This window comes from Eriocheir sinensis, chromosome 51 (genome assembly GCF_024679095.1).
Source record: "Eriocheir sinensis breed Jianghai 21 chromosome 51, ASM2467909v1, whole genome shotgun sequence".
Classification (NCBI taxonomy): domain Eukaryota; kingdom Metazoa; phylum Arthropoda; class Malacostraca; order Decapoda; family Varunidae; genus Eriocheir; species Eriocheir sinensis.
In genome coordinates, this window is record NC_066559.1 from 10,966,890 (window position 1) to 10,982,113 (window position 15,224).

General features: G+C 40.6%; 1 protein-coding gene across 7 annotated transcripts; it reads left to right on the forward strand.

The window, feature by feature from the left end:
- Positions 1 to 277: 277 nt before the first annotated feature.
- On the forward strand, positions 278 to 13,902 carry LOC126982729 (omega-amidase NIT2-like). 7 transcript variants are annotated; one of them, XM_050835032.1, is made up of 9 exons: positions 278 to 397; positions 5,253 to 5,287; positions 5,995 to 6,141; positions 6,591 to 6,772; positions 7,563 to 7,731; positions 8,802 to 8,896; positions 9,668 to 9,806; positions 10,202 to 10,303; positions 10,725 to 13,902. In XM_050835032.1, the coding sequence occupies exons 2-8, from the start codon at positions 5,278 to 5,280 to the stop codon at positions 10,285 to 10,287; spliced, it is 828 nt and encodes a 275-aa protein (XP_050690989.1). In that variant the 5' UTR covers positions 278 to 397; positions 5,253 to 5,277; the 3' UTR covers positions 10,288 to 10,303; positions 10,725 to 13,902. The 7 variants fall into 7 exon arrangements, with proteins under 7 accessions (XP_050690989.1, XP_050690990.1, XP_050690988.1 ...); XM_050835033.1 differs by lacking the exon at positions 278 to 397 and adding an exon at positions 449 to 695; XM_050835031.1 differs by lacking the exon at positions 278 to 397 and adding an exon at positions 4,769 to 4,900.
- Positions 13,903 to 15,224: the final 1,322 nt, after the last annotated feature.

Consider the following 15,224-nt stretch of genomic DNA (forward strand, 5'->3'; position numbering starts at 1 on the left):
GAGTGGGGGAGAGCAAGGGGACGCCCATGTAATTCATGGCTGGGGCAAGTTAATCTATCTTGCCAGAATGAACACGAGATGGATCGGCGGCTGCAGCCGCCCTATCCGTGGAAGTGCTTGGGGGCAAGACTCGGGGACCGTCGCCCCAAGGCGAATGCTCCTTTTTTTCCAGATTTCTTTCATCTTCTTCTGGAGTGTTTTAGGGAGCTATAGTATCTTTATTAGTGTTTCCTTTACTGCCGAGTACGACAATCTGGTCTATACAACTCCGTGCTGGCAACACACTTCCCGTGCTCACACTGTTGAGCCTCACAGAAAACGTGGCCCGCCCAGCTGTTGAGGCCATCACAAACCATCAGCTGACGGGCAGACACAGACAGCCCCCGCCGGAGCCTGGGTACGATTATAGGCCCCTTAGGCACGCACCACCCATCACTCACCCTGTCAAGGCCCTGCTCATGTCTGCCAGTGTCACACTCGGCCACTGAACCCTCGTCGAGCCCATGACATCACCGACCCGTACTCTTTTTACTCTTGGTGCGAGGATAAGCTAGGAGGAGGCGGCTATTTTTGTTGTTCCCAGCTGCAGCAGCCGAGTGTTACATGGGGCCAGAAATAAGCAGCTTGGTAAAGATAGCCGGGGCTGGTCACTGGCGGTCCTGATAGTGTGAGAGACGGCTGGAGGGCGTGTGGAGGTGAGGGTGAGGGTGGTGGAGTGTGATGCCTATTGCAGGTGTGGATTGTGGTTCTTTTGTTCATGTCGGTGGAAGGTGTTTGGTGTGTGTGTGTGTGTGTGTATTTTGTCCTTGAACCGGTTGTTAATATACGGGTAGCTTGACAGTTCTAATCTACTTCAATCTGTTCCTCCCTACTCGTTCAGTGGCCGGTGTTTGGCTTGGTGTGTGCGTGTATCTCAACTATCAATTAATTTGCTGTGTCCCCTAAACCAGTCGTTAAAAATGGTTGAGTTGACAGTTTTCATTACTCTAATCTGTCCCTCTCTACTCCTTTTCAGTGTTTGGTGTTTGATATTATCTGGGCAATAAGTAAATTTGCCGTCCCTGAACTGGCTGTTAAATGGATGAGGCTTGACAGTTCGAATCTACTCTAATGTGTTCCTCTTTACTTGTTTGATGAGTGGTGTGAATGTGTATCTACAGTCAGTTAATTTGCTGTGTCCCTGAACTGGCTGTGAAATGGTTGGCTTGACAGTTCTTCTAATCTACACCAATCTGTTCAGTGACTGGTGTTGGTCGTTCAGTGGCTGGCGTTAATTTGCAGTGTCCCTGAACTGGCTGTGAAATGGTTGGCTTGACAGTTCTTCTAATCTACACCAATCTTCAGTGACTGGTGTTTGTCGTTCAGTGGCTGGTGTTAATTTGCTGTGTCCCTGAACCGGCTGTGAAATGCGTTGGCTTGACTCTTCTGATGTACTCTAATCTGTTCCTCTCTACTTCTGCAGTGTCTGATATTTGTCGTTTGTGTGACTACTATCAATTTGTCAGATAGGTAGTGTTTATATTGTCTGAAGCAGCTGTTTAATATGATGGGCGTGACAGTCTCATCTGCTCTAATCTGTTCCTCTATACTCCTTCAGTGACTGGTCTTAGCTGTTTGTGTGACTAAACTATCAATTTATTTACTAGATAGGTAGAGCTTGATGTTCCATTGCCCCGGATGTTGTAGAATACTTGGTAGTAGATGACAGTTCTAATCTACTCCAATCTGCTCCATCCTGCTTATTTTCAGCAACTTATATTTGTCGTCTGTAAGACTTAGATATTAACAAATTTGCTTGAAAGGTGTTATATTGTTGATGTGATACTTCTAATCTACTCCAGTCTGTTCCATCCTGCTTGTTTTCAGTGACTTCCATTTGCCATTTGTAAGACTTAGATATTAACAAATTTGCTTGAGAGGTTTGAAGTTTGGAGCATCCTGGGTATGTTAAAAATATGATTGTCATGAAAGTTCTAATCTAATCTTATCTTTTCATCTTTTTCTTGTTCAGTGACTGGTGTTTGCTGTTCGTGTGAGTGAGATCTGAAGAAATTTGCTAGCTAGGCAGAGACTGAAGTATTCCTGGACTGGCTGTTTAAAGTAGTTAGATTTACAGTTCTAATCAACTTCTATCAACCCTAGTCTGACTCACTCTACTTGCTCATTGACTGGTATTCTTTGCATGGCCAAGCTATTAACAAATTTGCTAGACAGACAGAGTTTGAAGTGTCCCTTGAACTGGCTATTATATTACGTATATATCTTGACAGTTTTAATCTACTCCTTCATACTTGTTCAATGACTTCCGTTTGCTGTCTGAGAGATATTACCTAATTTACTAGATAAATCGAGTCTGAAGTATATAAAGTAGGCAGCTTGACAATTCTACTTTAAGCTATTCTAATCTGTTCCACCCTAATTTTACACTGACAGGTTAAGATTGATTTAATTAACGCTCCCATATATGATTTTATTAACGCACCCATATATTGTATCCTACCTTACGAAATACTCTAACATTGCCAAAAGTGTCTAATACCAACTAACATTCAAACCTCTTGGAAAATGGTGACTTTGACTGAAATGCTGCATGGAATATTTAGGTTTAGTTTTTAGTTTAGTTACCCTTTGAACATTTTACAGGGAGTTTTAATTTGCCATTTGCCCATGTGGAGAGGTCTGTTTATCTAGCTTCTTCAGTTTAATTTTAACATTGGCCTTTCTCTTGTATCATATAAAAGAAAAACTATATCCTGTCACCCAACTCAACTCTTTATGAGGGAAATAGCATGATGCCTCCAACCAAAATTAACCCCCTCTTTTGGCCACTCATTTCTATTTAAATTACTTTCATAGGCACAGCTTTTATTTATTCATTTATTTTTTATCTATTTTCTTTCTTTCTTTATTTATTTATTGATTTTTATTATCATTATTATTATTTGTGTGTGTGTGTGTGTGTGCCCTTGAGCTGGTGTAAACAGACGCCCATTATCTCAGCCTCGTCAAGGTTTTAATATATTTCTACACAGCATCATACGAGAGGGAGAGTTAGTTCAGGACTTTGGATAGTGACAAGTATAAAAGATTCTATTAAAGATCACACAGAATATAAAATAAATAAAACCTGATAGTAATAATTCACGTCATATCTAAAATCTCTGGCTAAGGTTCTGTTTAGTCTGTCAACAAATAACCCATAATCTGATAGCTCTAATGGCTTAGATGTCCTGTGAATGCAGTCTTCAGAGTATCCATGCAAAGAGAAAGAAGCAAATAAAGAGACTCCATTGTCAGAGGCATGGATCAAGGTCGACAGCACAGCAAGATGAGAGTCACAGTTATTACTCATTATGTCAAGTGAAATTTTATTGATCCATTTCTTGCAGTGTTACTTCATAGCTTGTCTTCGTGGAAACCTGATCTTTATTTCATACAGTAAAGCTGCTATTTAGGCTTTGTAGCATGAGAATATACAAGTCAGGGTTGGTGGTTTAAACCAATAAAAAAAAAAACAGTGGTTTAAACCAACTAATAAAACCTTTTTTCTTTTTCTTTTGTGTGTATCTTTGTTAGTTTCATCAGTATTGTGGTTTTAACTATATGTAAGATTTTAATTTTGTACGGCAGGGTTGGCGGCTTAAACCAGGGGTGTCAAACTCAAAATCCTTGGAGGGCCAATTCATACTCTGAAGTGCCGTCATGGGGGCCAAAAAGGGTAGAAAATACATTGACAAGATTGAAGTTACCGTGATACCGCGGGCCATTTATGACTATATATATATATATATATATATATATATATATTATATATATATATATATATATATATATATATATATATATATATATATATATATATATATATATATATATATATATATATATATATATATATATATATATATATATATATATATATATATATATATATATATATATATATATATATATATATATATATATATATATATATATATATATATATATATATATATATATATATATATATATATATATATATATATATATATATATATATATATATATATATATATATATATATATATATATATATATTTGCCACTTCACTAAACAGCAGATAAATTGTTTAAAAAAAATCCAAATCTCTCTCTTTTACAACTGTTTTTGTAGCATGCAACTGTAAAATTAGAAGAGGTCTTTCATGTTTTACTACTCTTTAACATTGCAATTAAAAAGCATGTTAGAGAAGCTGCATTTTGACTTTTTTACAGATTGTATGAAGATCAAATGAATATTTTGCTAAATCCATCTCTAAATCTATCTATAATTCCTTTTCAAACTCATATATGTATATAAGGATAGAATTACTGGAATAAACATACTGAAAAGCAAAAAAAAATAAAAAATATGTGGTTTTAACCTAAAAAACATGGTTTAAACCAAAAAAAAACTTTTTTTTTTTTTAAACATTTGTTTTTGCCAACCCTGATACAAGTAATAGCAGAATCCCAGTGATAGCTGATGCATTCCCAGCTAGCATAATATGTAAGCCAGTAACATACCTATATGGAAAATGAATGGATCACAACCACTCCACCAGCCTGGCATGTCCTTGATTTATGCCATCTCATCCTCTCAGTGCTTGGCTAGTAACAAAATGAATGCAGCATCACAACCGCTCCACCAGCCCAGCATGTCCTTGACTTAATGTCATGGGGGAACAAAGAGTATATTATCTCCATCTCATCCTCTCAGTGCTTGGCCAATAACAAAATTAATGCAGCAGCGGCAGCCCCACACTCTGAGCCTGACACTTATATAAACTAGTTTGTTGCTGTAGTTTCCCATTGCTGGGGTCACTGGTGCCGTGCATATCACTCTGCTGGTTGGCTTGGGTTGGTGCGGGAAACCTTTCGTGAGTGTGTATTATACCTTTGTAAGTAGCTTGTATCATATCATTCATTGTGATACTGGTTATGTACCCAAGTCTAATGTTTTAATGATTTTTTTTAAGGGCAAGGTTAGGGGGTGACTTTTGCCTGGAATATAGTTTTCAAGGGCTTACATTATTTATTCTTCAGTAGAACACAGCACAGCCTTGGGGGCCATTGTTTACATGAAGTTGACTAAAACAAGAATGTGCATTAATTCATCATATTTGTGACGGCTCTCATCCCAGTGCATTTGTGTATTTTATGTAATTTATGAAAAGTCAGTTTGGAAGTAATCATTTTTAATATCATAATATTTCCTTTCCTTTGTTTCAGGAGCATCTTGAAGTAATACAACAGAATGGCATCTAGTGAGTACCATTTTACATATGTTACTAAAGTTGCAGGCAACCACTGATGTGCCAGTGATCAATGTACAATTGATCACTTCCTGACAACAACAAAAAAAATATAGATAAATAGACAGATATAGATCTAAAAATATATGATCCTCTACTATCATTTATTCAGTGTGTCAATGGTTCAGTCTCTGTGCTGCAGTGTGGTGATGAGATTATATGATTATTGCGCTGCACAGTGCTGGTGCAGTCATGTGATCTCTATCCTGCACAGGGAATCAAAGCTCACTGTAAATGGATTTTATTAATTAATGTAGTTAAATCTGTTAATTTAATCCATGTTAAAATGTTATTTGTATACAGTTGATCACTCTGCAATTGAGTTTTTCACAAAGTAACACATTTGTACGGTGAGGGATGCCTGTAGCTTATTATGGTATCCATGACAAGCCTTCAAAATCTCAAGAGGGTCATGCACCTTATCGCCATCAAGGCTCTTTGTGATGGCTCTGTGTGTGCATAAAGTTTTTAGATAGTTTAAAGTACTTGAAATTTTCATGTTAAGTAGATCTATTATGTTGGATGACAAGAACAGAAGATGCAGCTCCTTAAATGTGGATGGCAAGTAATTGGGATTGAAAAGTTACACACTTTTTGTATATTTTTTTCATCCTAATATTTACAAGTATATTAATGGTATACAATTCCTTCCCTAATAGCCTTACGGATTGCTCTGGTCCAAATGGCCGTGGGCGAGGTGAAGACCAAGAACGTGGCGCGTGCCGTGCAGCTCATAAAGGAGGCTGCTGGCGGTGGCGCCCAGCTGGTGGTGCTGCCGGAGTGCTTCAACTCACCCTACGGCACCAGTAAGGAGCTCCACTTACCTGTGTATGATTAACTGTAACAGTATAGATACTAAGAGTGTAAAGTGATATCATCAGTAGTCCTGTGGTGTGGGTCAGAGGGAGAGAGGCCATGCTTGTCTGAAGGGGACAGGACAACGGTACTCAGGCAGCTTACACTTTGCCCGAGTCTAAAATTAGTATAGTCAGTGCGTCAGTTAGTCACTCCAACTCCCTTTGTTTCTCTTGACCTGAAGTGATCTTGGGAATATCTTATGAAATTCCCTGCCACGTGGGGAACACATAACGCTAAGCACACCACCGCTATCAACACCCATACCAGGAATATCACCACATCACAGGATGGCAAGTTCTGAACAAGCCAGAGGTTTTCAGAGCAACCAGTTGGTATGTATTTCACCACCTTCATACATGATTATTTTTGTGTCAGTTCAACAGCGTCGTCTCCACAGATCATTTTCCAAAGTATGCGGAGCCCGTCCCCGGTGAGAGCACCACTGCCCTCGGTGACGCGGCAAAGAAGTTTGGCGTGTTCGTGGTGGGGGGCTCGGTGCCGGAGAGGGAGGGCGACAAGCTCTACAACACCTGCACCGTGTGGGGGCCGCAGGGCAACATGTTAGCAAAGCACAGAAAAGTGAGTTCTGTTCATTTGATTGTGAAAGAACTTGAGACAGTGATGAAAGCTTCCTTTGCATTCCTAGATATCTGCCTATCACCACAAGTGTCTCATGCCCCTTACACTGCTGCACTTACTCCTACTCTGCCTCACACTCTGACCTCATGTTTTGTACATCTGTCGAGAGCTCTGATGCCCTGCCCATAATGGTAACTGTTCCTGGTGGTGGCGTGGTAACAGCAGAAGACCTTCCAATTCTCACTCTTCATATGATCCCTTTTGGCAAAAAAAATTTTATAGAAGAAGCCACTACCACTCCTTACATGACAGACTGCATTCCTTCATCCATAGCCTTCTTACATAGTGTAATGTACTCCCTTCATCTCATTCTTTCATCCAGAGGCTCTTGGTCCAACAAGTTTAACCTGTCCGCTGCAGTTGGCACGGATTTGGCCTTCACTGGTAGCCTGGCAACACATACATACTCCCATGTCTTTCTCTGCCTCTGTGGTGGATAGAGGAGTGTTTCCCATGTGGTATTTGTATGCTGGATATCGCCTCTCAAGGTGTATGACTTCACATTTTTCTTCATTGAATTGTAGCAGCCACTTTTTGTTCCATTCCTGTAGCTTGGTGAGGTCTTCTTGTAGGAAATCTGCAGTCAAGGGGTTAATATGTATAGGAGGAAAGTATCAGTTGCATCTATACCCAACTTCATTAGTAACAATCAGGCCATTACTTAACCCTCATCGAATAACTTTTAGAACTTTTATCAAGAACTCTTACGAATTTAAGTTTTGGTCTCCAGGTTCATCTCTTTGACATCAACGTGCCTGGAGGGCAGGTCTTCCGAGAGTCTGACTGCCTCTCGCCTGGCAGCTCCTTGACCACCTTCGACCTCCCCCACTGTAAGATTGGTCTCGGCATCTGTTACGACATGAGGTTTCCAGAAGTGGCTCGCATCTATGCAAAGTTGGGTGAGTGTTTTCATTGTACTGTATGTGTTGCTCTTTCCCTACTTGCTGTGCACAGAAATTCACAAATCACACTGCCATCTTTCATGCTTGTTCCTGTGATCATCATCATAAAGATTTCCCCTGGGGCCCAGGGGGGGGACGGGCCTTTGTCTATTGACGGCCCGTCAGTTCCTGTGATGTCAGCAAGGTTAGCAAGGAGACATAATATCCTAGTTCTTGTTGTATAAAACATTAGTCTCACTCTGTTGAACTGTCACACATAACATTCTCATATAAATTGTCACTTGAAAGATTGTACTGTATATTGCTTCACAGATTTCAAAGCAGTGAAGTATTATGAGATAGTTTGGACATGTGATTAGAATGAATGAAAATGACTTTGTGAAGAAAGTGTATGAGGGCAGGATTGAGGAAGGGGGTGTTAGGGGCCAGTGAAAAGGATCAGTAGAGTGGATGAGTAATTCACCATGGCCTGATCACGAGTTGGACTCGCAATCGCTAGCAAGTACCCTCTCAACATGAGCAAGCCCATGCTCATTATAGCTGATCCATGGGCACTGCCAGGACCTCACACACCACACACCCCATTCCCCTTGCTCAAGGGGGGACAGTAACCACTCCTTGCCAGTGGAAAGATTCTGGCCTGAGTGGGGCTCAAACCGCTGCCTGTCAGGATGTGAAACCTGGCAGCGCAGTGTTCTTAGCTGATTGAGTTATGGAATGGAGTGTTGAGAGGAGCAGGTAGACGAGAGATTGAGTGTACTGAAGGGGAGTAACAAAGTAGGGAAAGCTGGAGACACTTCTGCCGCGGCCATCCCAATGAGGGAACCAGTTGTCGGAGATTTAGATAGATAGATAAGTGTTTCCTGATGTGATGGATCATGTGATAAACTCCAGTTGTGATATGTTTCTCATACTTAGCAAGCCAGTGATTTTTTTCCTTTTCAAATCCAGCCTCATCTTAATGAATGGGTCTTGAAAATTTCTTAATACCAGTGATAATGCATTTACTTTATTTTCAATGCACAAATATGTATCATACAAGTAAGGCATAACATGACATTGTTCAGGCTGTAAAGTGGTGCTGTACCCCGGCGCCTTCAACATGACCACCGGCCCGGCCCATTGGGAACTGCTGCAGCGAAGCCGTGCCCTCGACAACCAGGCGAGTGGTGCTCCTCGTTTGGTGTATAACCCGTCCACAGCGATTGGCACGGATTTGGCTTTCAATGGTAGCCTGGTAACATAATGTCCCAGGTCTTTCTCTGCCTCTGTGGTGAATAGTAGAGTGTTTCCCATGTGGTATTGGTATGCTGGATATCCCCTCCCAAGGTGCAGGACTTAACATTTTTCTTCATTGAATTGAAGCAGCCACTTTTTGTTCCATTCCTGTTGCTTGGTGAGGTCTTCTTGTAGGAAATCCGCAGTCAAGGGGTTAAGAGAGACGTCTTGTAAACGGCTGTGCTCTGGTGGCAGCTGCACTAAACAATCACCGCTGTGTTGTTGATGGGTGATGGTGTTGCCTGTCCCATGTCACAAGGCTATTTAGTGCTTCAGCTGTTTGGCTCCAGCCCATGACATTTATTTACTTACCTTCTACACCATCACCATATCAGGAAATTTGGATAAATTACAAACATCAAAAGTGTGCACTATAACTAAGTGTTTGTGAATAGTATAAATATTTGTATGTCATCACTAAAACTGGGACACATCTTAGGTGACTTAGGAAATCCAGCATCCTGTATCCTGCTAAAAATGGTAACTATTTTGTGTCCACTCAACCAAAATTCCAAGATACTTTCACCAAGAAAATTTGTACTAAAACCCTGGGACCTCCATACCTGCTGTGTACATCCTTGACTTCTGAACAGCTGTTTGAATTCCACTTGTTTACCTTCACCTTCAGTCTCAAGTAATAATTCTCTCCCGCCAGGTGTATGTGGGGGCCGTTTCTCCCGCCCGTGACACAGACGCTTCCTACATCGCCTGGGGCCACTCCTCTATTGTCAGCCCCTGGGGGGAGGTCATCTCCACCTGTGAGGATGAGGAGGCCATCATCTATGGTGACCTGGGTGAGTGTTGGGCCTTTGGTTGCTGCGTCACCAGTCACCAAACTTTCACCCTTATGATGTACAGTACCCTCCTGAGTTTTGCGCTTGCTTTCTTCCTAAGGTGTAGCTCTAAACTCAAGGAATTGCAAATTGTGTTTCAAAGAGACAGCCAGACCACATGCCCGACACCAGCTGAGTTTGACAGAAAAATCATGCAATTTTATGCCTATGGTCCTACATGATGCAGCAAGAAGTTAGTTGGCAGATACTGCCAGACACTGAATACCGCCTTAATAATTTTGGTTTGGTCGCCCCTTATACACCGAACGCCTCATTTGGTCTTGCCCTCTTCGTAACCTTATCATGATGTGTAGTAAATAGTTATGATGACACTAACAGGCCCTAAACCCTTCCAGACATGGACTATGTGAATAAGGTGCGACAAATGGTTCCTGTCCTCAAGCAGATGCGGGACGATGTCTACGAGGTGACGGCCAAGTAACAACAGGAGACATAAGGTGTGTGTGTGTGTGTGTGTGTGCATGGGGATGATCAACACTTATCACTCTTCTTTACGTATGTGTTCTTGTCAAAGGTGATCCCTGAGGCTGTGCTGGGCTTCAGAGAGGGAGAAATTTTGCCCACTAGAAAAGTAGAAGTAAAAGTAGTAGTAGTAGTAGTAGTAGTAGTAGTATCTCCCAAGAAAAATAATATACCTGTGAGGAATTATCTTGGAAGCAGTTAATACAGGTCCATCATGGGAGAGATTTTTAAAAGAAGGCATAAAAAGGTATGATGGTGCAGTCGTCTTTAAAATTGTGGCATCACTTGGAATTCATTAACTAGATAGATACAAATAAGTGGTTACTTTGTACAGCCATCAGAATGAAAGCTGTTGACGGTATTTCAAGTTTACAAAGCACTTGTGTAAATTTTCAGGTTAGGGATGGTGTGAGCAGAGGAGGAAACACAGCCCTCAGGCCTCATCCCAGAGACCTGGGGTTCATGTCAAGGATTGTAACTATGTACAAAAACTTTTATTAGCTGTATCTTGCATGCACTCTTGTAAAAGTCAGTCATGTTGAAATCCCCCCCCCCCCAACCCAAGGCTATGATGAAGAAAAGTAACATTCATGCAAAAGTCTTCTCCCTAAATGTGACTCTAAAAGTCATTCAGCAATGTTGACTTTTACATAAGTCTGTACAGCACATGTTAAACACATTTGCCCAGGCAGGCAGCATTTCCCTGCTATCATGTGACATATTATAAAAGTATTTACTACTGAAAGGTTCAAGTAATTCCACCGTACAAGTCTTCACCTGTGTTCACTTTTCCTACTTGAGAGTTTTGTTAGAAATGGTTAGTGTTGCAATATTTTCAGAGTTTATCAAGCCAACTAATTTAGTCTTTTGTTATCTTGCTTGCCAAGAAAGCCGCACTTAAGTATTTGTATCGAGAGATTGTTGATTGAGTTTCACATCTTGTCTGAAATTGAAAAGCAGAGTTGTGGAGTTTTCGTGTCCTGCTCTGGCTGTGACTCACGACTGGCTCTGTCACAGCTCTGACCCAAATAGACCAGACTTGCTATATATGAGGTGCTGAGAGAGAAGGGAGGGCCAGGCACCACACCCTGGAGCTTGTGTTCTAGTATGATGTCCAAAAGCTTTCCTCTAACTTCAGGAAACAAAGTGCCCCAGTATTACAATATTCCTGAGGCTGAGAGCTATATTGTGAGTGTCAATAAAAGTATCTCTGCAGCACATGACCTCAAAAGTTACTAACATCCTGAGTGACAAGCGTCTGCAGCCCTCAGTCCTGGCCACCCTCACACACCTCACCATCATTCTTTAGTTTTGTAGTTAATAGAGGCATGTGTTCCTACATTTGCTGTATGATAAAACTTGTATCTCCCCATTCCAAAATTTGCTAGAATGAAGAGTGTGATGGCCACTGCAGAAAATGAGAAGGGGAGCAGGTGCACTCTCTCTCTTTCTGTATTAGTAACTATCTATCTATATTTATTTGTCTATCTTCTGTCCATTTGCCTCGCCCCTTGTCACACAGCACCTCATATATGGTACTTGATTTTATGTAGATAAAAGAGTAGTGTCCAAGAACAGTATCTGTTTGACCCTCTGTCAGTAATTCCTCACTGCTCACATCTTGTTCATTACATAAGAATAAATCACACTGTAGTCTTGGGTAATGCAAGGGAGAAATTGCAGTAAGCACATGTAGTCAGTCTCTTGAGTATTAACAATTATATACAGTTTTGTAAAGGTGAGTTATGGCATTTTGTACTTCCAGGAAGACCTAACCAGTTGTGTTCCATCCATACACGTATGAATTGAGTGTTGCCGCCACATAACAAGCCAGTGCTTTTTAGGTGATACTCTTTTGTGATAAAGAATGCTTAGTATGCCAGGAAGTACCATAAGCAAACTAAATAATTAACTGCAGTTCAAATAATACTTTAATAACAGTTTTCTAGCACTCACATTATATTTCATTGACTCTGCCATAATATTAAAATGCATATGTACATGAGGTCTTCTGTATGAATATGTGATCTAACATCATTCTGGGGAACCTTCCAAAAACTAAGTAGATGGCAGTACTGTGCCTGCCTCTCAGGCTGCAGTGCAAAGAAAGGCATAAGCAATACTTCTTGGTTTCTGTGAGAGCTGTGAGGCCGTGTGCCGTCATGTTTCATTCACATCATGCAAGTGATTTATGATGTAAATGGCTAGTAATTCCAATGTTATAAAAAATGATTTTGTCATATTGCCAACCAAGATGATCTTGCTAATAAGGAAGAGCATTCCACACACAAAAGACTATTCCATCAGTTCTTGCTTCCTTCCTTTGAGGACTGTTCTCGGCTGAAAGTTTCTATGCAAGCTGAAGTAAGTAGTTGGTGAACCATGTCTTTCCACCTTCCTTACCACCTTAGAGATCCTTTTTGTGTATTTCTTAAATGATTCAATTTAAAGGTTAAATAAATATAGAATCATTGCTCATGTGACTTACAGCATCTGAGGACAACAAAATGATCAAGGGGAGTATTAATAATATTACTACTCAGTCATTCTTGCTCTGCTCTTCATGTCAACTCTGTTATGATCAACAGACAGCGTTGCTTCTGCCGCCAACACTGCCATGACAAATTTGTGACTTTGCGTCCATGCTGACTTTCTTAGAAGCACTTCAACTTCTAGTTTCCCAGTACATGCATGTGCTGAGGAATATAACTGTTCAGCTTTGATTCAGTAAATGTCAAAATTGTAACAAATAGATAAAGTACAGGTAGTGTAGCTGAGATTAATATTCAGGTCCTTTTTCTCCATGAGAGGAGCTCAGATGTTCTCAGCCAGGCTCAGGAGACCATACAGTTGTGTGAAGCTGTGCAAGCAAGGTTCTCTTTGAGATGAGATGTGACAAAAACAAAACAAGGAAACAAGAATCTTGGATGGTAGTCAAAGTCATAGAGCAAAAAGTGTATAACTTTTTAGATATTTCCAGTGATTCAGCTTTATTCCTGTGTGTGGTGCAGGTCCATCTATTGTAAGATTAGCTTGTGGCAATGTTGCCAGGTCACCTCCTTCAATGGATGCAGTGACTGCTGATTGGTCAGCATGAGTAGGGTTCTTATAAGCACAGAGCAAGCCTTGACAGGGGACCAGTCTATAAAGTAATCCTAAAGGCAGCTCTAACACTGTACAGAGTGAAAGTTAGAGTTTATTTACACTGATGTGTCTAATTCCTTGTACGGTAAGGTCCTGAGCATTGCAAGAATGGGTGGACACACAAGCTCACACCTTTGTTTTCACACCATCCAACGTTGTAACTGAAGGGTTGTGCTACCTATTTAGTTGAATCTTTTGTAGGCAACACTGTTCTTGTATTGCAGTACTTGACCTCACATTGTTTGGGGCCCGACTGTACTGGTGATTTATTTCTCAACCTGTGATTGGAAAGAATGCTGTTGCTTAGGGTCTTTCCAACACTTTAAAATTATCCTCTGGCCTTTGTACAAATGGCCTGTCTACAATTATCATATTATGATTTACAAATTAGGATTTTATTATACATTGCATAATAAAATTGAACATTCTATGCATTACATCTTTGTTGGGTACTCCTAGCCCTCATCCTTGTAGTGGTGTGTGGCATTAGTGCATGGGGATGGAAGGGTTACGGTGGGGGATGTAGCATCTTTGTTGGGTACTCTTAGACCTCATCCCTGTAGTGGTGTGTGGCATTAGTGCATGGGGATGGAAGGGTTACAGTGGGGGATGCAGCCTCACCACTCCAGCTTGGCTGCTGTAAGTTGTGGCCCAACACATGATGTAGATGATGACAGACATCTTGGGACTAATACTGTGTCAGGAGTATTAATGTTCTTGTTAACCATGGCAGTCATAAGGACATTTTGAAGAACATGTCACAACATGTGGAAAAGTTGGATAATTATAGATATGGAGACGGGACCACACGAGCATAAGCCCAGGCCCTGTAAAATTAAAACTAGGTTAATACACCTGTTTGTTTGTTTGTGCACTTTGGGTCACGTCAGTGGTACTCTTTCTCTGGGAAGTGGACGTCCCTGCCTACAGTCTTGTGTTCCCTGCTTTCAAGGGGCTCTCAGGGAATACCTTGTGGTGACTGATGGAGTGTTTCTTACTCAATCAAATTACTGGATGTACCTTATCCTTATTTCAGGTGAAGAGGCTGTCAATAGGATGTTATATATGTGTGTGTGTGTGTGTATATATTTACCTAGTTGTGATCTCCAGGAACAGAGCTATGCTCATTCTGTCCCATCTGTCCAACTTGTACCACTTCCCTCTCCAGCCCATTCCAGACCTCCACACATCTCTGCGAGAAGCTGTTCTTCTTGATGTCTTCTACAAATTCCTTTTCTCAACAGCTTTCCATTTCCATCCACTTTTAATCCATTCTACAGGTTAGCAACCTTCATTATGATTCATTGTCATTTTGTCCACTCATTTCTATTTTATTATACAGGAACAGTGTGTTGTGGGCTTTCTTGTCTTTTGTTTTTGAATGCCCTTGAGCTTCTTCTGTTACTGTAAAAATTAATCTAAACACAATTAGTTTCAGTAATCTCACCAAATCAATATTATTATCCTAACCTGTCCCATCTAAATATCATAACTTAATTCATCTATACAACCTTCCACATCCTAGTATGAATATAACCTGGCCCATCTAAATATCATAACTTAATTCATCTATATAACCTTCCACATCCTAGTATGAATATAACCTGGCCCATCTAAATATCATAACTTAATTCATCTATACAACCTTCCACATCCTAGTATGAATATAACCTGGCCCATCTAAATATCATAACCTAGTTCATCTATACAACCTTCCACATCCTAGTATGAATATAACCTGGCCCATCTAAA